Below are 15,686 nucleotides of genomic sequence, written 5' to 3' on the forward strand. Positions count from 1 at the left end.
GGAGGGGGGTGGGGGGTGGGTTGTAGTGTGTGTGCACGGTTATGGAAGGGAGGGTGTTGTTATGCGTCGGAGGATAGATAAGGGAGGGTGAGAAAAAGGGGTGGTGAGAAGATGGTGACGACAGCAAAGCTAGTGATGACGAGAACGACGACAGCAGCCCCGACTCACCAAACCAAGAGACTAAAATCAACCCCCTGCACTACTGTTCCGGCGCCATTTGATTGAATCAACCTCCATGTATAGTTATGCACGCGTTATGACAGGAAGAGAAAGGGGCATGGCATCGCATTGTAGATGCGTGGAACCACCCACGGCCTGGGGACTGTGATTCCGAGCTGGGGTGGCGGAGAGAGGAGAGAGGCGGCTTTATGGATTGTGTGTTTTAAGATTTGGTATCGCCGGGGGAGAAGGGGGGAGGCGGAAAAAGTGATCCCAGCCCCTAGGAGGAAACGGGCTCAAGGGTCCAGGAGAAAAATATCTATCGTGAAACGGACTTAGGCGTTCAAAGGAAAGTGCTAGATGTGAGGGAGCTACCATATCAGGGATGGATTCTGAGCACGAGCACGACTGATTATTCTTTTCCAGATGCAAACACTGAAGTACACCATCACAAGATCTGCAGGCCTGCTCACCACTAAGTCTTATAACTCGTAACCCGCGATGCTACCTAAGCTATACCAGACAACGCGGTTCCCATTCCTCGTCATAAAGTTTAAATCACTGGGTTAGCGGGTTCCGGAAGGGAGGATGGGAGGGTGAGATGTGGCTGCGACTAGGGCGATGATGGGAGGAGGGAGGAGGAGGATGACGGTGAGAATTAGAACGGCGGCGAGAGAATGATGACGACGGTGAGAACCACGGCGACAATGACTGCGACAGCAGCAACCAGTCCCCTCAACAACTCACCTTCAGACCACCATTAGCATATTTCCAGGTTCTCTCTTCGGAATAAACTTGGTTTTTGCTGACCAGGGGGACGTGTGTACGGGTGGTGATATTGGCATCCAAGAGTTGCTAAATAAACGTGCCTTGGTAGGCTCATTCCTTCTCCGAGTATAACAGTGGATTGCACATTTGTGGCTGACCGAGTCGGGATTCTATCTTCGATAATATCAGTCACAGGCTTGTTCAGGATAGAGCAAGCATCGGGAGAATATGCCTTTGCATCTCCAGCTACCTCATCCCTGACCCAGTTTCCCTCATATAACATTCTCCTCGGCCAAGGATGCCTCTACTAGTTGAAGGCTGTGGACCACTACACCGCAAATGACTATTCTATCTTCGGTTCAAACGGCCAAACTCAGAACTTCCCAAAGTCTATCAAGCCTACCTACAAGCGTAATGCGTGCTGGAAGTGCTAAAGGTTGAACGAGAAACTGTCGTCGCAAGAAGAAAGGCGACGCATTTGGGAAGACCGCAGGATATCTCCACCACTGTGCAGCTCCATATGCTTACACGTACCGTGGGCATCTCAGGCAACAATATTGGAAGTTCCAGAAGTTCCTCGACATCTAGCAAAAACGCCCGACTGGGGGGTGGGGGGCGGTCGGTGACAGCGAGAGGACGACAGCGAGAAAGAGAGAACGACGGCGAGAACCACAACCCCAACGAACGACAGCACCCCACTCCCCCCAGCCCCGGTCCCATCCAGATGCCATGGAAAGCGACCGACCAGGCAAGACATGCCATGGAAGCTTTGAGCTTTGCTGGCCTCTGCCAAGCTCCGACTGGTGTTCTCTCCTAAGTTTCATTTTATAGCCCCGTTCGATCTCGCTTACACAAAACGCGTGACTGAGAGCCGTTCCGAGATGAAGGTTCAGGGAACGTGAGGATTCATCTTCGGGTCTCTGGGCGTAGTTACTCTTGTTGATGAAGAGGTTTGAGGGATGGAGGGGTGAGGGGGTAGGGGATTTGGAGGGAGGCGGGGAGGCGATTAAGGTATATAGAAGTTAGAAGAAAGCCACAGACAACGAAGAAGATAATGGGGAAGATGGGGATATAGGTGAAGAAAATATGGATGACGATGGGGCCAAGGACGAGGACTTAGATGGCGATGCCAATGAGAGGACGATCGATGGCAGTGAGAAGACGCTGTGACAGCGAGACGACGACGACAGCAATTACAAACAACAGCGAGGACGACACCAGCACCCCGCACCTTTGTAAGGAAGGGGTGGGGGTTGTATCGTCCTGTTAGAGTGCGCATCCGGCAAGTCGACAGTCTTTCTCGTCTAGAGAGTATTGGGTGACCTTTGATTATGTAGAAACACGTACAACAAGAAAATTTGCTGTTTCAACTCTTTGATGTGTGAAATTCTGATGTCTGATTGTTGGTAATTGGGTTGGAAGTGAGTAGTGTGCGTCACGGGGGACCAACCCCAGACCAGACCATGGGGCGGTTCGGTTCCAAATCTTCAACCCAGACCGCGGTCCAGTGAAGGCGAGAAGGGACCCGAGGAGAGATGGGGCGAGGGTGCTCTGTTGGGCGTGGTCTATCGATGTGTGAAGAAAGTGTGAGTGAGGGGCTTCGCGAGGAGAGTATCGAACTGACCGTGACTGCATAACGGTGGGCATAAGTCAGGCCACTCTGCAGGATCTATCGATATATTAGTTATCCACACTGTAGGATCGGGTATAAAGTATCAGCGGGCGTGTCAGCGATCACAACACTTCATTAGTACATCGACGAAGAAGAGAAGATCGGTATGGTTTGTGGGAGGGCCTGGCGGGAGGAGAGGATGTAACGGAGCCACATATATATATGGCGGTATCAGCAGGTTGCTGGTGGTTTGGTGTGAGATGGGATGCTGATGCGGTGAGAAGATAGGACGGTGGAAGTAATCGAGGACGACAACGAAAAAGTGAGAACGACAGCGAGAACAAACGACAGCAACTGAAGATCACTTCCGCAGTGGCTGGTTCAGTTTTGTGGAGTCCGTACTTATCCGGTCCGAACTTGTCCTGCGCTGCAGTTTGATCTCCTTCATTACTTCGTTAGTGTTCAAGTTGTTATAATGCTCAGTAATGCCGAGGGCGTCACTGTCGTGGTATTTATAACCATAATCACCTCCTCCATCATCCCCAATCATACTTTTTCACCCTCACCATCACACCACCAAGCACCAGCACATAGTTTTAAGCACGTAGAGATAGATAGATTAAACTACCCTACACCACACACCCATCCGCCATTCACCCACCACAGCACCGAAGAACTTCCCTCGAGATTTTCCTAAACGCCCAAGATCAAAGCGCGCCCATCCCAGACGTAAGCAAGAAAATGCCACGCAAACAATGCGGTGCAAAAATGAGAAATATAACCCCCCTCCCGGGTCACCCCGCCCCACCGAGCAGGGGATGAAAGCTAATATACATTCCCTCCTCAAGAAAAATCATCCATATCTGTCTGAGTCAACTCACCCCCCCTCACGACGCCAACGCATCCTGTTCCGCCTCACTAGGCGGCAAATGCGTCCCCCGCGCCACCACCGGTCCCTCATCCTTCTCCCACAGCGCCCCCGGCCCGCCATAACTCGGCTCCTCAAACGCCCCCAAGCTCCCCCTCACTGGATTCGACGGACGTCTCTGCAAATCCGCCACCCCCGGACTCGACACCACTACGCCCTCGGAGCCAAACGGCAGCGGCCGCTGCGGAATCTCCTTCCCCCCACCCCCTTCCCCGAGCTCCCTCCCTAGAACCTCCGATTGTCTTCTGGCGAGCGCCTCCAGCTGGGCCGCTGGATCCTGTACTAGTATTAAGATCAAGAGTCTTGCAAAACATGTCCATAGCTGCATGCATACCCATTCAGTCTGTGCGGGGACCCCCTCCGCGACGGGCAGCTCGCCCTCGTCGCCATTGTCGTCGCCTCCGCCTTGGAACTTGGGCCGCCTGATCGGCGCCGGCGTCACGGGCAGGCTAGGCCGCTCGATCTCGGTAGGGAAGTCGGTGACGCGCACACTCGCGCGACGCCGTCCCGATCCGGGTAGTCCATCCTCGTTGATGCCGGAGCCGTAGCCTTGGAGCACTTGAATATTGCCCTTGCGGTTCTTCTGCAGGGCGCCGATGTAGCGCTCGATTTCGGGGATGTCGTCCCACGCGTTGCGCGAGTTGCTAGAGAATGAGTGCCATGGGTCGGAGGGGATGGTTGTTACCGTTGATGCCGGGGAGGTGGCTTGGTCGGTCGCCTCGCCGTCGTCGGTGGGCTCTAGGCTGGTTGGTTGAAGGTCTTCATCTTCTGCGAATACCCTCGTGGGCCTGGGAGCGTCCTTGGTCTCCCATGGGAAAATTGGGGCGGGCTTCTGGTATGTTGGGGTCTTTGGTACTTCGTAGTACATGTCTTTGGGAGGATCCGGATACCTCTCCGGGGCCTTGTATGGTGTAGGATCGGAAGACATGGAGTATTGAGTAGCGGGAAAGTTCGCAGCCTCCGGTTTTGAGCCAGAAGGTGGTGCAGACCTATTTAATTAGCTAACGTGACTCAGAGTGATGCAGTACTTACCTTGACGCATCCCATGCCGCGAACGGCGCAACAAACGGAGGAGCTACTGGTTCATGAGCAAACTGTGGCGGCGTGGCAGATGGCAACGGTGCTGAACTAGGCGGTAAGTACGCCGGTCCAGGTCCAGATTCCGCGGGGGGGTTTCCATGTGGGATTGGGAGCTGACCGGATATTAATTGTTCTGGTGCAGACGCCACGGGCTCCGGTGGGTATGATGCTGGTCCTGGGACATAAGGCGCGGGCGACGGATCGAATGGTGCGGGCTCTGGAATAGGTTCAACATGGTCAGCCGGCTTTTCATTTTCTATCTGGGTCGTCTCGCGGAAGGATTCCTCAACAGGGACTGGGCCAAGGGTCGTAACAGGTTCCGGGGAAATGATCTCACTCTGATCGTGGCTGATGTTGACGTGGCTGTAGTTCGGGGGTTGGAATTCGCCCTTCACGTAGTACTGGACAGTCGGCGATTTCTAGAATGTGTCAGTGAGTAGTCACGCAGCCCGGACGTAACAAACGTACAGTGCCTCTGTAATGCCGGTCGTATACCGCCCACCACCTTCCGGTTATCTCATCGAACGGACCGGATCCATGGCTAGCCTCTCTCCCCTGGGTCCACGGCTTCTCCTTCCCAATAAAATGCGTCGCGCTTATACTCGACTGGAAGTGTTTATACGCCGGGATATACTGATAATGAGCGCTCGGGGTGACATTATACGTGAAACTCAAGCGATTGAAGCTATTCTTGAAGTGCATATTCAGCAATCCCTGATCGGCTCCATCAAACGAGATTCCGCGCTGCGCCATAGCGTACAGCGCCCAGTAATCCCCCATGTTGGGAGTAAGCACCATCAGCCCGGTGTTGAAGATATCCGGCCACCCAATATCCGGCGCCGCGGAGAAAGCGGCCTCAACGGCAAACAGCTCGTCCGGGGCGCGCCACGCCACCATATCCGCGTCCATATACACGATGCGTCGGAACTGGAGCTGTTTCCAGAGCGTGATCTTGGTAAAGGTCGAGTGCAGGTCGACGCGGTCCATCAGGGAGAGGTTCTGGGGCTGTTGGTTCACCATGCGGTCGACGGGGATGATGTGGTCGTAGACTCTCTGGGATTTCGCGCGTTAGATACATGCACGTAGAATTGATGCCGGGGATGGGGAAATACCTGTAACTCCACCATGGCGTCCACAGAGACGCTGTCGAGCGTGACGAGCACAGCGAGTTTCTTCGTCGTCCCCGCATCTCGTAACGAATGGGCCAACACAAGAGCACCTGTACAGACTCAGCATCATCGCATTGGCTTTCGAGGGCACTTTAAACTTACCTGGCAGATACAAGTCATTCAGCAGCAGCTACAGCTTCAATTAGCAGGTGTAAGTCGCTGGTGGTGTTGCAAGCTCAACGTACCGTGGCGTACACATCTTCAGTCGCCATGGCCGCGACAAGACGGGACTCCCTTCTCTTAACGATAGCAACACCAGTAAGTAGGTCCCTCCTTCCGTTAAAAGATCACAGAAAAGCAGCTTTGTTAGATACCCTCAGATTCGTGCCTGCCGTGTAAATAAAACACAAAGACACAAGCTCCGTACCCAGGTATCAAAAGCTGGTCAAAATGGGCACCAACAAGAATGGCGGGCGGGAGATTCGATGACGCTTGGGCGGGTAGTCTTGAGGTACTGTATACACTCTGGCGGTGGTTTACTGGTGGTATAAACAGCTTATGGATAAATATTGCGGGTCCTGTTTTCCTTATCCCCCACGTAAATTGGGCCAGACACAGAGGTACTAGAAGGAGCGGGGAAATTACACGGAGCGGTTGAGCGCTCAACACCGAACGCGGTGCAAGCTGCATGAAGAGAACTATAGCTGATTCATATATGTATGGTTTATGTACCAACCCGGGGTTCAGCTATTTTTGTTTTGTTTTGCTCATACAGGTAAATGAATGTACAACAGCCACCAGAGAGTTGTGGCAAAAACAAAAAAATATATAGCTTATATATAGCTGTGACGACATATATATATAATAACGCGTCTGTCTCAGTTGTTGATGGCTGGTTACCGTTACCCTTCCTCCTAGCTTTGTCCAATTACCATTCCTCCTACGAACCTCTAGCACGTTAAATGGTCCTATCCGTTCCCTTTGTGCACTTGTGGAGCGCTCCGTGCCTTTTTTGAACCCCTACTTTACTGTGCATGACACCATTCGCCGATCGAGCTGTGATTGGACTCAAAATGTCCAGTGTGTACCCCAACTTAGACGTTGTGCAGATATTGGGCATGGCCTCACCCGCCGTTAAATGCCGCCTCCATGCCCATTCACAGCCGCAATCACAATAGCAACCACACATAGAAATAATAAACCCAAGTCTTTTCAATTCCTCGTACACAAAGTGGTATAGCTTACAGACGCCAGCCCCATAATCTAAGTTAGGGGCGCGAAAAGATATAATAAAAACGCCAGTTTCATGCTCTCCGCCGCCCACAACCCTCGATCTTCCCTTTTCTTTTCCTTCCAGTCATACAGTCCGTTTATCAGCCGCTCGTCCCTTACGCGTTCTCGACTTCCTCGACTTCCTCAACGCTCGCGGCCTTAGCTTTGCCCTTTCCTTTCGCGTCTTTCTCTGATGTAGGCGCCTCCTTAGGTGCAGCTGAACCATTGGCAGCTGAACCATTCGCAACCGAGCCATTCGCAGCGACATCATCAGTTGCTCTCACAGTTTCATGTACCTCATCCGCCTGCACCAACGAGGGAAGTGTCACCGGGTCCGCAGCTAAGGGTGATGTAACAGCAGCGGCTGTTACATCACCCTTAGCCGCCTCACCCGCCTGCTGTCCAGGGAATACAAAAGGCGCGCTCCAATCCGGTAGCGGTGCCTCATCGGTCTCCTCCGTACTAGGTGTAGCTTCAGGATCCTCGCTTGAAGACGAGGATGGCTCTACCAAAGGCACTGTCGGAGTCGGTTCTATAGAGGGCCCAGGAGCGGCCAGCAGAGGATTAGGCACAACCTCTACCGGAGCAAAATTTGCGGCGGCTGCTGAAGGAGCTGCCATCTCTACCGGGCTAGAATCTGCAGCAGCTTCTGGATGAGCTACTATAGGATCGGCCACAAGCGATGTACCACTCGTATCCGTTGGCGTAACCCCGGTCTCCCCAACGACCGGTGCCCCTTGCGGCTGCGTTGCTAGATCCGCCAGCCCAGTGGCGGGCAAACTAACCTCACCAGTCGCCGGAGCCGCATCCTGTGCACCCGAAGGCCCGGCTTGCGGCTGTAACAGCGTATCCATATTCTGCAACGGCAACAGCGACCAACCCTCTGGAATCGTAACCCCAGGAGGCAAATCCGGGCTCCCGCTCGGAATAGCCGTCGTACTCGCAAACTGCTCATGGCGCTGCACAAACGACAGCGGGGCAGCTCCGACAGTCGTTCGCGTTTCCGGCTGAGGCTGCTGGTGATCAGGCGCACGTAGCTGGCGCAGGCGGAGTAGTTCAGCTTGCAGATGGCGGACGAGGACGAGCTCCGTCTGCGCGACGGAGAGACTCTGGATCTCCTGGACGATGTGCTGCTCGAGGTGTTGTAATTGGGATTGCACATTCGCTGCTCCCGAAGGCGGGGCATACATGCCCTGAGGGGCTTGGGGGTGTCTCATTCCCTGGGGTGGAGGGGGGAAGCCCATCTCGAATCCGTAGACGCGCGCGTTGGGCGGGATGGGGGCTTGGCCCGGTGGCACGCCCGGGAAGGCTTGCTGGTTCGGCGGTGGGCCAAAATCAATCATCTCGTCGCGACCAAAAGCAAATCGTATGGGTCCAATGTTGATGCCTCTAGCGACGTGTACCCGTGCTCTATTATCAGCAACGGGTGGGCCTTGCGGGAGGGGAAGCTGGCCGGGAAGATGGGGTTGGGCTCCTGGTGGTCTTGGTGCCTGGGCTCCTGCGGGTCTGGTATCGACGACGGGTCGGCGGCACGTTGGACAAACTTGCTGTCTTTCGAGCCAGCTCTTCAAGCATCCAAGGTGCAGAACGTGTCCACACGGTAGTTTCTTTGGTCGGGACCGCTCGCTGATTATCGGGCTTCGGGCAACAGGTGGGGGGGGAGCGCCTGCTGCTGGAGCACCGGGTGCTGGATTTGTGACAGACCAGGGCGTCATCTCTTCTCTGCAGATAATGCAGGTATCCTCTCGCTGGATTTCTTCCTCGGTAGCGTCGGGGTATCTCTGGTTCATATCTCTCGTCGCATTCCTGTATTTCAGGAATGCACTAAGACGCTTGAGGAACGAACGCGCGGTGAGGAATAGGTCGCGCATAATATGGATGGGCAGACCGTAGAAGGTCAGAAGGATGCAGAAGAAGGCAGAGTAGATACCCAGCTTGACGAAATCTAAAGAGCACATCAGTAAACGGAAAAGTAAGAGTGAACCAAATGAATTCTTGCATACCAGTCATGAGGTCAAGGGTCAACACCCAATGACCCTTCGTCTCCCATCCAGGTGGTTCGATGTCCATCTCTTCAATATCATCTTCCGAGGGCAATGGCTCCTCGGCTGCTTCAGTTGATAGTGGCTCGCCGCTAGCAGCCGCAGCCTCTCTCTCTCTGATCATCTCCTGTCGTTGCCTCCTAACTTCGGCCCTCCGGCTCTCCAGCATCTCCTGCGTCTGTAGCTTTATGACCTTCGCCTCGATCAAGGAGATTCCATAGCGCAGGGCCGTCGAGAACGACGACGCCGTCAGAATCGCAAACTCGAACAGGAACATAACCATCATATTCGGCTTAGCCTGCTGGATGACCGAGTTTATAGCATATGAAAGCAGACAGGCGTCGTAGATAATGGACATGGTCAGAGAGATCGAGAGTCGTATGTGGAACAGCCGCGGATTTGCAGGCGGTTGCTGCTCCAGTATTTCCACCCTTCCTTCTCCAATCCATCCCCATACCTTCCCGGCCATCAATCCCACGAACATGACGAGGAACCAGGCCCCGACTTCATCGCGGAATATGGTCATGGCCAGACATGTCTCGGTGATGGCGAACCATCCCTTCTCGTAGAGCTGCTCGACTTCGATTGGGCGTAACGGGCCGTAGCATATTCGCTGGAGGCAGTATATGAAAGATGCGACGACGAAGAGCGCCAGGTTTGTGAGGACCTACAGTAAGATGGTTAGTCCGCGCCTTGTGATAGATTAGGGGTCCCGGCCTAGCTCACCATTAAAGACAAATTGCTCTGCGACAAATAAACACACGCCGAATAGAAATTCGGCCTCTGATTGAAAGCATGTACTATCACTCCCGCAGCTAGAGCTGTCGAAGCCTAAATCATCCATTAGTTGCCTATTCCCCCAAAACTCCCCAGGTCACTCGGAGCTCACCCCAGCATAAGCTACGAGTCGCATCGTGTGACAGCTCCAATTCCCAGCCCTCTGAATTTGTTGAGTGTGCTGGCGCAGATGGGCTTATGTGCCCATAGTCAGCGGAGCTTGCGGATTGGCACGGCACCTCTCTGGTTGCGGTCGTGGTGTTGATGCCAGGCAGGCGTTTGAAGCCACGTCGATGGATTCGTGATGCAATGGCTCCGCTCCGTCGTTCCGCCACAGTATAAGCCGCGACTTCCTTGCTTTCTCGACTCACCGCCCACGATTCTGCCGCGTATGTAACACCGCTCGGCACTTCCATAGACACCGTACTATCTACTGATGGATACTAATAACTGCGACCTGTCATTCAATGATTACATATCTACAACACGAGGACATAATTATTAGAGTGAAAATTAGCTTTTTTCTTGTACTTGCTATAGGTCTCTACTATATGTAGGACTCTGCTACAACCCTGGCGCCAAAATAACACCGTGCCCATTTCGCTATTATATAATACAAATCCATCGTCCCTATCGACCGCCGATGGTAATCCCTTCCCAGCTTTCCACGCGCCGTTTCCTCACATATCCTTCTTAAACGTGTGCTCTGGCTTGTGCGTAGTCTCGTAGTCCACATGGACATACGCGCGCTCGATATCTGGCAGGCTCTCAATCTTGATCTGGAGCTCCTCTGCCACATCATGCGTAGCCCTCAGGGTCGCCTCTGGCGCCATCACGACGTCGACCTCGGCGATGAGCCTGGGTCCGCTGTGGTAGCAGCGCACGGTATCGATGGCGATGATGTCAGGAGAGTGAGTAAGGCATGTGTACGTAAGAAGCTGGTGCATGTCCACGGGTCCTGTAACTCCAACCAAGAGCATGAACTCAGAGAAGGCGGTGCGCAACCAGATGATGGAAACGATAACGGAGAGAATGATGGCGCCCATAGGATCGATCCACCACTTGAGCTTGGAGCCACCGACGGAGGTGAGGATACCGAAGCCGTTGATCAGGAGGTCATTGCGGTGATCCTTCCAGAGAATCATGATCTGCGAGTTCTTATCCTTCAAGGCCCAGCAGTATAGGAACAAGCAAAACTTGGTGATGAATGCAACAGCGACGGCGACGACGGCGGGAAGGTGAAAGCCGTTGGTCTCTGCATCTTTGGTTGTCACGAGATCCTTAATAGAGAAGGCAATCAGGATGGAAGACACGGCGATCATGATGAAGCAGAAAGAGATGTTGCCAACGGTTTCCAATCGCGCCTTTCCAGAGGGGAATTTCCTTGAGTCAACCCTTGACACAGCGCGGTTGGCAACAATCAGGGCAACGTTCGACAACGGGTCGAAAACCGCGTCTGCCATCGTCGTAAACAGAGAGAGCGATCCGGATGCAATAGCACCGTATAGCTGTAGGCCGGACAACACGATGTTGGCAATCAGCGACCCGTAAATTGCAATCTGGAACTTCAAGTGATTGTCTCCAGCCTCCTGCCTAGCCTCCTCAACGTGATGGTCCACGGGTTTGAGCAGGCGCTCGATATTCTCATTTTGTGTCTTGTAGAAGCCCTGGAGTTTCTTCGCTCTCGCTGAATCTTTGTTCAGCGTCAAGGGCCCGAAGCCATCGCGCTTCCTCGATGAGTTGGCGCGGATGGCTTCGAGTTCGGTCTCAGACTTGAACTTCGCAGAAAGATTGTATGGATCGTTTTCGCGGGTGTATTGTGGCGGGTGCTGCCCTTCGACATCTGTGGCGCTCATGACGTGTCGAGCAGTTGGCTCGTTGCCCTCAGGATGTTCAAGGTCTATTGCGGTTGTTGAGGCATCCTTATCGTGAGGGGCTGGTGTTCTATGGCCTGATCTTGTAGATTCTGGGCGGTTCGGATGCATATGAAACAGATGCGGGTGCATCGTGATGCTGTTGCTGAGATCTGGTGAATAGTCCATGATGACTGATGGTGGTGTTGGATATTGGGCGTTGGATGGTGTAGGTCGGAAATGCCGGATCATGCGCGTTCAGAGGGTGTGGCAAGGAAATGTTATGGGTATCAATGATGTAGAAAAAGAAGTATGAGTTATTCCAATGCAGGTGGAATTGAATGAAATAAATACCGGTCGTGAAGACACGGTTGTTGCTGTGTTGAAGCTTCTACCTGAAAGTTGTCCGCGTAACTCACCTTCGTTCAGTCATGAATATGACCCTTTCCAACACACTTAGCTCCAGATAACAGGGCTGGCGTGCCTGGGCGGACCCACGTGCTGGCGATACCGGCGCCATAGGCAGCTGTTTAAAGAGAGGCAGCAACATTAACAAGGCAGATCTCAATTCAGAAGTCTGGCATTGGATGTTCTCATCGCCTCGCCATGAAAAAATGACGGAGGAGGAGGAAAAATAAAATGTGTCCAAGCTGAAGCTCATCAAGCTCTGTTGCCGTGGGTACTCTGACGATTGGCGTCCGGGTCTTCCCTGGGCGATTCCGATGGCTGCCGAAAGCCTAAAGTCACCTGACTTGGGGTTCTGCTGGTGCCCGATCACCACAAGTTTTCGACATTTGAACTTCAGATCACAGAGCTTACGAATTGACAATTACGGGCGCGTTTTACTTTTTGTTTCTCATCAGAATGTTGAAACTCAAATATATCAATGTCAAACCAGGGAATATTACGTGAGATATGGAATTTGTGAGTCGGGTGCAATTATCGCGAGTAGTCCAGGTTGAAAGGCTGCGCACGACCTTGAACACCGAACAAGGTTTTGCAGGTATCACCAAAATTCCATTCCATTGAGCTCGGACAGTGATACGGAGAATTCGTCTGGGATCTACGTTTCAGAGGCATCATCAGATTTATGTCAAGTTCAGACGAGCTCTCCTTGAGTCTCCAGGATCCTCATGTTTCGACGCACGGACGTGGCTTGTTTCCTCAATGTGATGCTTGTTCGCAGCCCTGCGAACTTCAGCACGGTCGCGTTTCAGAGTCGCCAGACATAGATGAGTTTGCATATTTTTCCCTCTTGAAACGCAAGCTCACTAACAACTGCACTGGATATCGCGCATTGCTGACCGGACTCGAGTGATCTAGACTGCAGGTTTCCAGGAGGACAAGGACAACACCGACGCACAGTCGAGAGATATCACAGTGAGGGGTAACGGATTGCCTTTCGGGGCAACGTGTGCTACTGTTTGAAGCTTGGAAGGGTAGATGCGTTGAAATGGTAGATGCGGGGCATGCTGGACCCTCTGTTGTGGGTAAAGTCAACCTTGGGAGAAGTCAAGCATTCTCTAGGTCACTTGTGTATCGCGGGAGCAAGTCTGTGCAAAGGCGCAAAGTCGCAAAAGCCTGGCCAAGACGGCGGCGCTGTGCTACATATATATATTTGCCACAGAGCTTAAGGCAGACAGCTGAAGACCCCATATTCCATGGTCATTGGTCGCTGGGATGGACCAAACATTGTCGCCCATCGACTTTGACGCCGACAACTGCGATGCATTAATAGCCAGTCTATTGATTCTGTAATCTATCTTGGGGGTGCCGCTGTGCTATTGGTGACTGCCGGGGTCATACTTAGTAGAGCGGGTCGACTAATTGGATATACGCGCCGGCTGCCACAAGCGATAGCCAAGCTTTTCCTAACAATAGGTCTCTAGCGGTCTTGCTAAAGGCGGCCCCATATGCCGTCCAATCATTGAACCCACAGGCCAATTACTCGTCATCGCGGCTGCTATCCGTCCGGCGTGTCGCTTTACAGATTGAATATTGCTTCTCGAAGGATAAATCTGTATCTATCCAAGGAAAAGATTGTACTTTCTTGGCAGGGCATCCGGGCCGGTTGGCAAGCATATCCAGGAGAAGGGGAAAGGGCTCAAACTCGTCGTGTTGCCTAGGTCTTACTGTGCTCATACTCACCTTGTCGATTACTCTATCAGAAGCACTGACGAATCTTATCCGGGCCAAGTTTTTGGGAGAAAGCACGGTGTTTGTTTCACGGAGCGGAGTCGGCACTAACACAATCGTCAGACGCGAAGCGTTTCCCGCCTTGCCTGTTTCCTCGTTGGAGAGAGGCTGGCCGGCCATACGGCGGCCCAAGCGTCTATCAAGAAGCCAATCCGGGGGTAGATCCCGATGTCACTCTGTGGAGGCACCATTCCCGGGCAACCCCAGCTAACAACCCCACTACATATGATTCCGACCACTGATGACCGATCAAGCAGGGGTCATGAGCTTCAACCTTCAGGGGTACACATCCCATCCCGACAACCACAACATCGTCAGACGGCCAATGATGATGGTCAGCGGCAGTCTTTCTCCCCTGCAGTGATCGGCCCTTGACCGTTCTGTGACACTAGGCGGACGCTTGACCAAATAGACCCTCGTTAAGAATAGATCCCAGTCGCGCGGCAGCAAAATGGCCAACCGCCCTATTTTCAGCACCCTTCTGTGAGCTGTTGGGGGTGTGGAGCGTCGTCGAAGAGGCGCCACGCGATATTCACGATCTCCGAGGACACCATGCCAGTCATTGCGTATAAGACAGAGCTGGTATCCGGCCCAAAGTAGGTCTGTCTACGATCATCAGCCTCTGAACTACCATCCTCCTCTATTTTCAGTTTCTTTCCTCTGTTGGGTCTTTTCCTTGAGTGTCTCTTACGTTTATATCTATTTTATCTACTTGGGCTATCTCATTGAAAGTTGAAACTGTACCTACGCCGTGTTTATATCTACCTCAACAATCAACAACATCTCGCACATATCAACCATGCGTTACTCGCTATGGATCGCAGCTGCGCTGGCGCCGTTTGCACTTGCCGCTCCAAAATACGACGGTTGGCTCCCCGCCCAACCATCGGACTCCAAGTTCATCTCCACATACTTCAACCAGCTCGCCCAGAAGGTCGGAGAGGGGAGGAAGTGGGCCTCCGCACCAGTCTGTGATCTAAGCAAGGCCGTGATGCCAGCTTGTAAGTCAACCCATATTCCAATCGCACGAGAAACCACTCTAACCCCTCCCGCAGCAACAGAACCCCTACCCGCACCCGATGCCGGCACAACCCTCAAGCACGTCGCCATCGGCCGCGGCATCCAGAACTACACCTGCGACACCACCAACGCCACCGCAATCCCCAAGGCCATCGGCGCCGTAGCAACCCTCTACAACGCCTCGTGCGTCGCCGCCACCTCGCCCCTGGTCCTCAACACCCTCCCCGGCTTCGCCCTGCAATTCAACCTGGGCCCCAACCCCGCCGCCCCGAACCCCGCCAACCTCGAGGTCTCGGGCCTGCACTTCTTCACCGATGCCGGTGTCCCCTTTTTCAACTTGGATACTGCGAAGCAGCAGATCGGAACGCTGCCATGTAGCAAGGCTGGTAGTGCGCCTGCCCCAGCAAGCGCGATCAAGGGACAAGGCAATAAGGGAGATGGTGCTGTTGCATGGCTCAAGCTTACTGCTGTGGATGGCGCAACTGGCAACCTCGAGAGCGTCTACCGCCTCAACACTGCTGGTGGTAATCCGCCAAAGACATGCGAGGGAATGCCTGCCACATTCGAAGTTCAATATGCCGCCGAGTAAGTTATCCATACCTCCTACTCCCTTTGATCATTAACTAACAAACACAGGTACTGGTTTTTCCGCAACTAAAAAGTGTCAACGAGGCAGTGGCCAGTGTGAATAGGCGAGGCGAGCGTAGATATAATTCCTTCAATTCGGTAGCCGTCAGTGACGCGCTCTTCTCTCGTGCCGCAAGGTCATGATTGGGGGCATTTTGGGTAATGGAGTAATGGAGTTGTCATGTTTTTTACACTGGCGGAGTTTGTATTGTACATTTAGCTACTGAGCTATGACTCGAATAA

The 15,686-nt window shown here is 53.2% G+C and overlaps 4 protein-coding genes across 4 annotated transcripts; 1 reads left to right on the forward strand and 3 right to left on the reverse strand.

Moving 5' to 3' along the window:
- Positions 1-3,139: 3,139 nt before the first annotated feature.
- On the reverse strand, positions 3,140-6,264 carry GLG2 (glycogenin glucosyltransferase). The gene is made up of 7 exons (XM_018270674.2): positions 5,902-6,264; positions 5,819-5,846; positions 5,660-5,766; positions 5,016-5,600; positions 4,500-4,966; positions 3,802-4,456; positions 3,140-3,744 (listed from the first exon to the last, which is right to left on the reverse strand). The coding sequence occupies exons 1-7, from the start codon at positions 5,926-5,928 to the stop codon at positions 3,427-3,429; spliced, it is 2,187 nt and encodes a 728-aa protein (XP_018134336.1). The 5' UTR covers positions 5,929-6,264; the 3' UTR covers positions 3,140-3,426.
- Positions 6,265-6,391: 127 nt separating this feature from the next.
- HRD1 (E3 ubiquitin-protein ligase hrd1) lies at positions 6,392-10,040 on the reverse strand. Its single transcript, XM_018270675.2, has 4 exons — positions 9,860-10,040; positions 9,697-9,801; positions 8,932-9,637; positions 6,392-8,873 (listed from the first exon to the last, which is right to left on the reverse strand). Exons 1-4 carry the CDS (start codon positions 9,881-9,883, stop codon positions 7,045-7,047), a joined length of 2,664 nt encoding a protein of 887 aa, XP_018134335.2. The 5' UTR covers positions 9,884-10,040; the 3' UTR covers positions 6,392-7,044.
- Positions 10,041-10,250: 210 nt separating this feature from the next.
- On the reverse strand, positions 10,251-12,200 carry VE01_01150 (uncharacterized protein). The gene has a single exon (XM_018270676.2). The coding sequence runs from the start codon at positions 11,850-11,852 to the stop codon at positions 10,428-10,430; it is 1,425 nt and encodes a 474-aa protein (XP_018134509.2). The 5' UTR covers positions 11,853-12,200; the 3' UTR covers positions 10,251-10,427.
- Positions 12,201-13,970: 1,770 nt separating this feature from the next.
- Positions 13,971-15,682, forward strand: VE01_01151 (uncharacterized protein). The gene is made up of 3 exons (XM_018270677.2): positions 13,971-14,797; positions 14,852-15,401; positions 15,453-15,682. The coding sequence occupies exons 1-3, from the start codon at positions 14,596-14,598 to the stop codon at positions 15,472-15,474; spliced, it is 774 nt and encodes a 257-aa protein (XP_018134510.1). The 5' UTR covers positions 13,971-14,595; the 3' UTR covers positions 15,475-15,682.
- Positions 15,683-15,686: the final 4 nt, after the last annotated feature.

This window comes from Pseudogymnoascus verrucosus, assembly GCF_001662655.1.
Source record: "Pseudogymnoascus verrucosus strain UAMH 10579 unplaced genomic scaffold scaffold_3, whole genome shotgun sequence".
In the NCBI taxonomy this organism is placed as follows: Eukaryota; Fungi; Ascomycota; class Leotiomycetes; order Thelebolales; family Thelebolaceae; genus Pseudogymnoascus; species Pseudogymnoascus verrucosus.

Bases quoted from the DNA above. Each gene is read 5' to 3' on its own strand.
- GLG2 (XM_018270674.2), bottom strand. From the start codon at position 5,928: ATGGCGACTGAAGATGTGTACGCCACG. The intron at 5,847-5,901 runs GTACGTTGAGCT...TTGAAGCTGTAG, and splicing joins CTGAAGATGTGTACGCCACG to CTGCTGCTGAATGACTTGTA. The intron at 4,457-4,499 runs GTAAGTACTGCA...CTAATTAAATAG, and splicing joins GCGGCATGGGATGCGTCAAG to GTCTGCACCACCTTCTGGCT.
- HRD1 (XM_018270675.2), bottom strand. From the start codon at position 9,883: ATGCGACTCGTAGCTTATGCTGGG. The intron at 9,802-9,859 runs GTGAGCTCCGAG...TGGATGATTTAG, and splicing joins GACTCGTAGCTTATGCTGGG to GCTTCGACAGCTCTAGCTGC. The intron at 8,874-8,931 runs GTATGCAAGAAT...TGTGCTCTTTAG, and splicing joins GACCCTTGACCTCATGACTG to ATTTCGTCAAGCTGGGTATC.
- VE01_01150 (XM_018270676.2), bottom strand. From the start codon at position 11,852: ATGATCCGGCATTTCCGACCTACACCATCCAACGCCCAATATCCAACA.
- VE01_01151 (XM_018270677.2), top strand. From the start codon at position 14,596: ATGCGTTACTCGCTATGGATCGCAGCTGCGCTGGCGCCGTTTGCACTT. The intron at 14,798-14,851 runs GTAAGTCAACCC...CCCCTCCCGCAG, and splicing joins CAAGGCCGTGATGCCAGCTT to CAACAGAACCCCTACCCGCA. The intron at 15,402-15,452 runs GTAAGTTATCCA...TAACAAACACAG, and splicing joins GAAGTTCAATATGCCGCCGA to GTACTGGTTTTTCCGCAACT.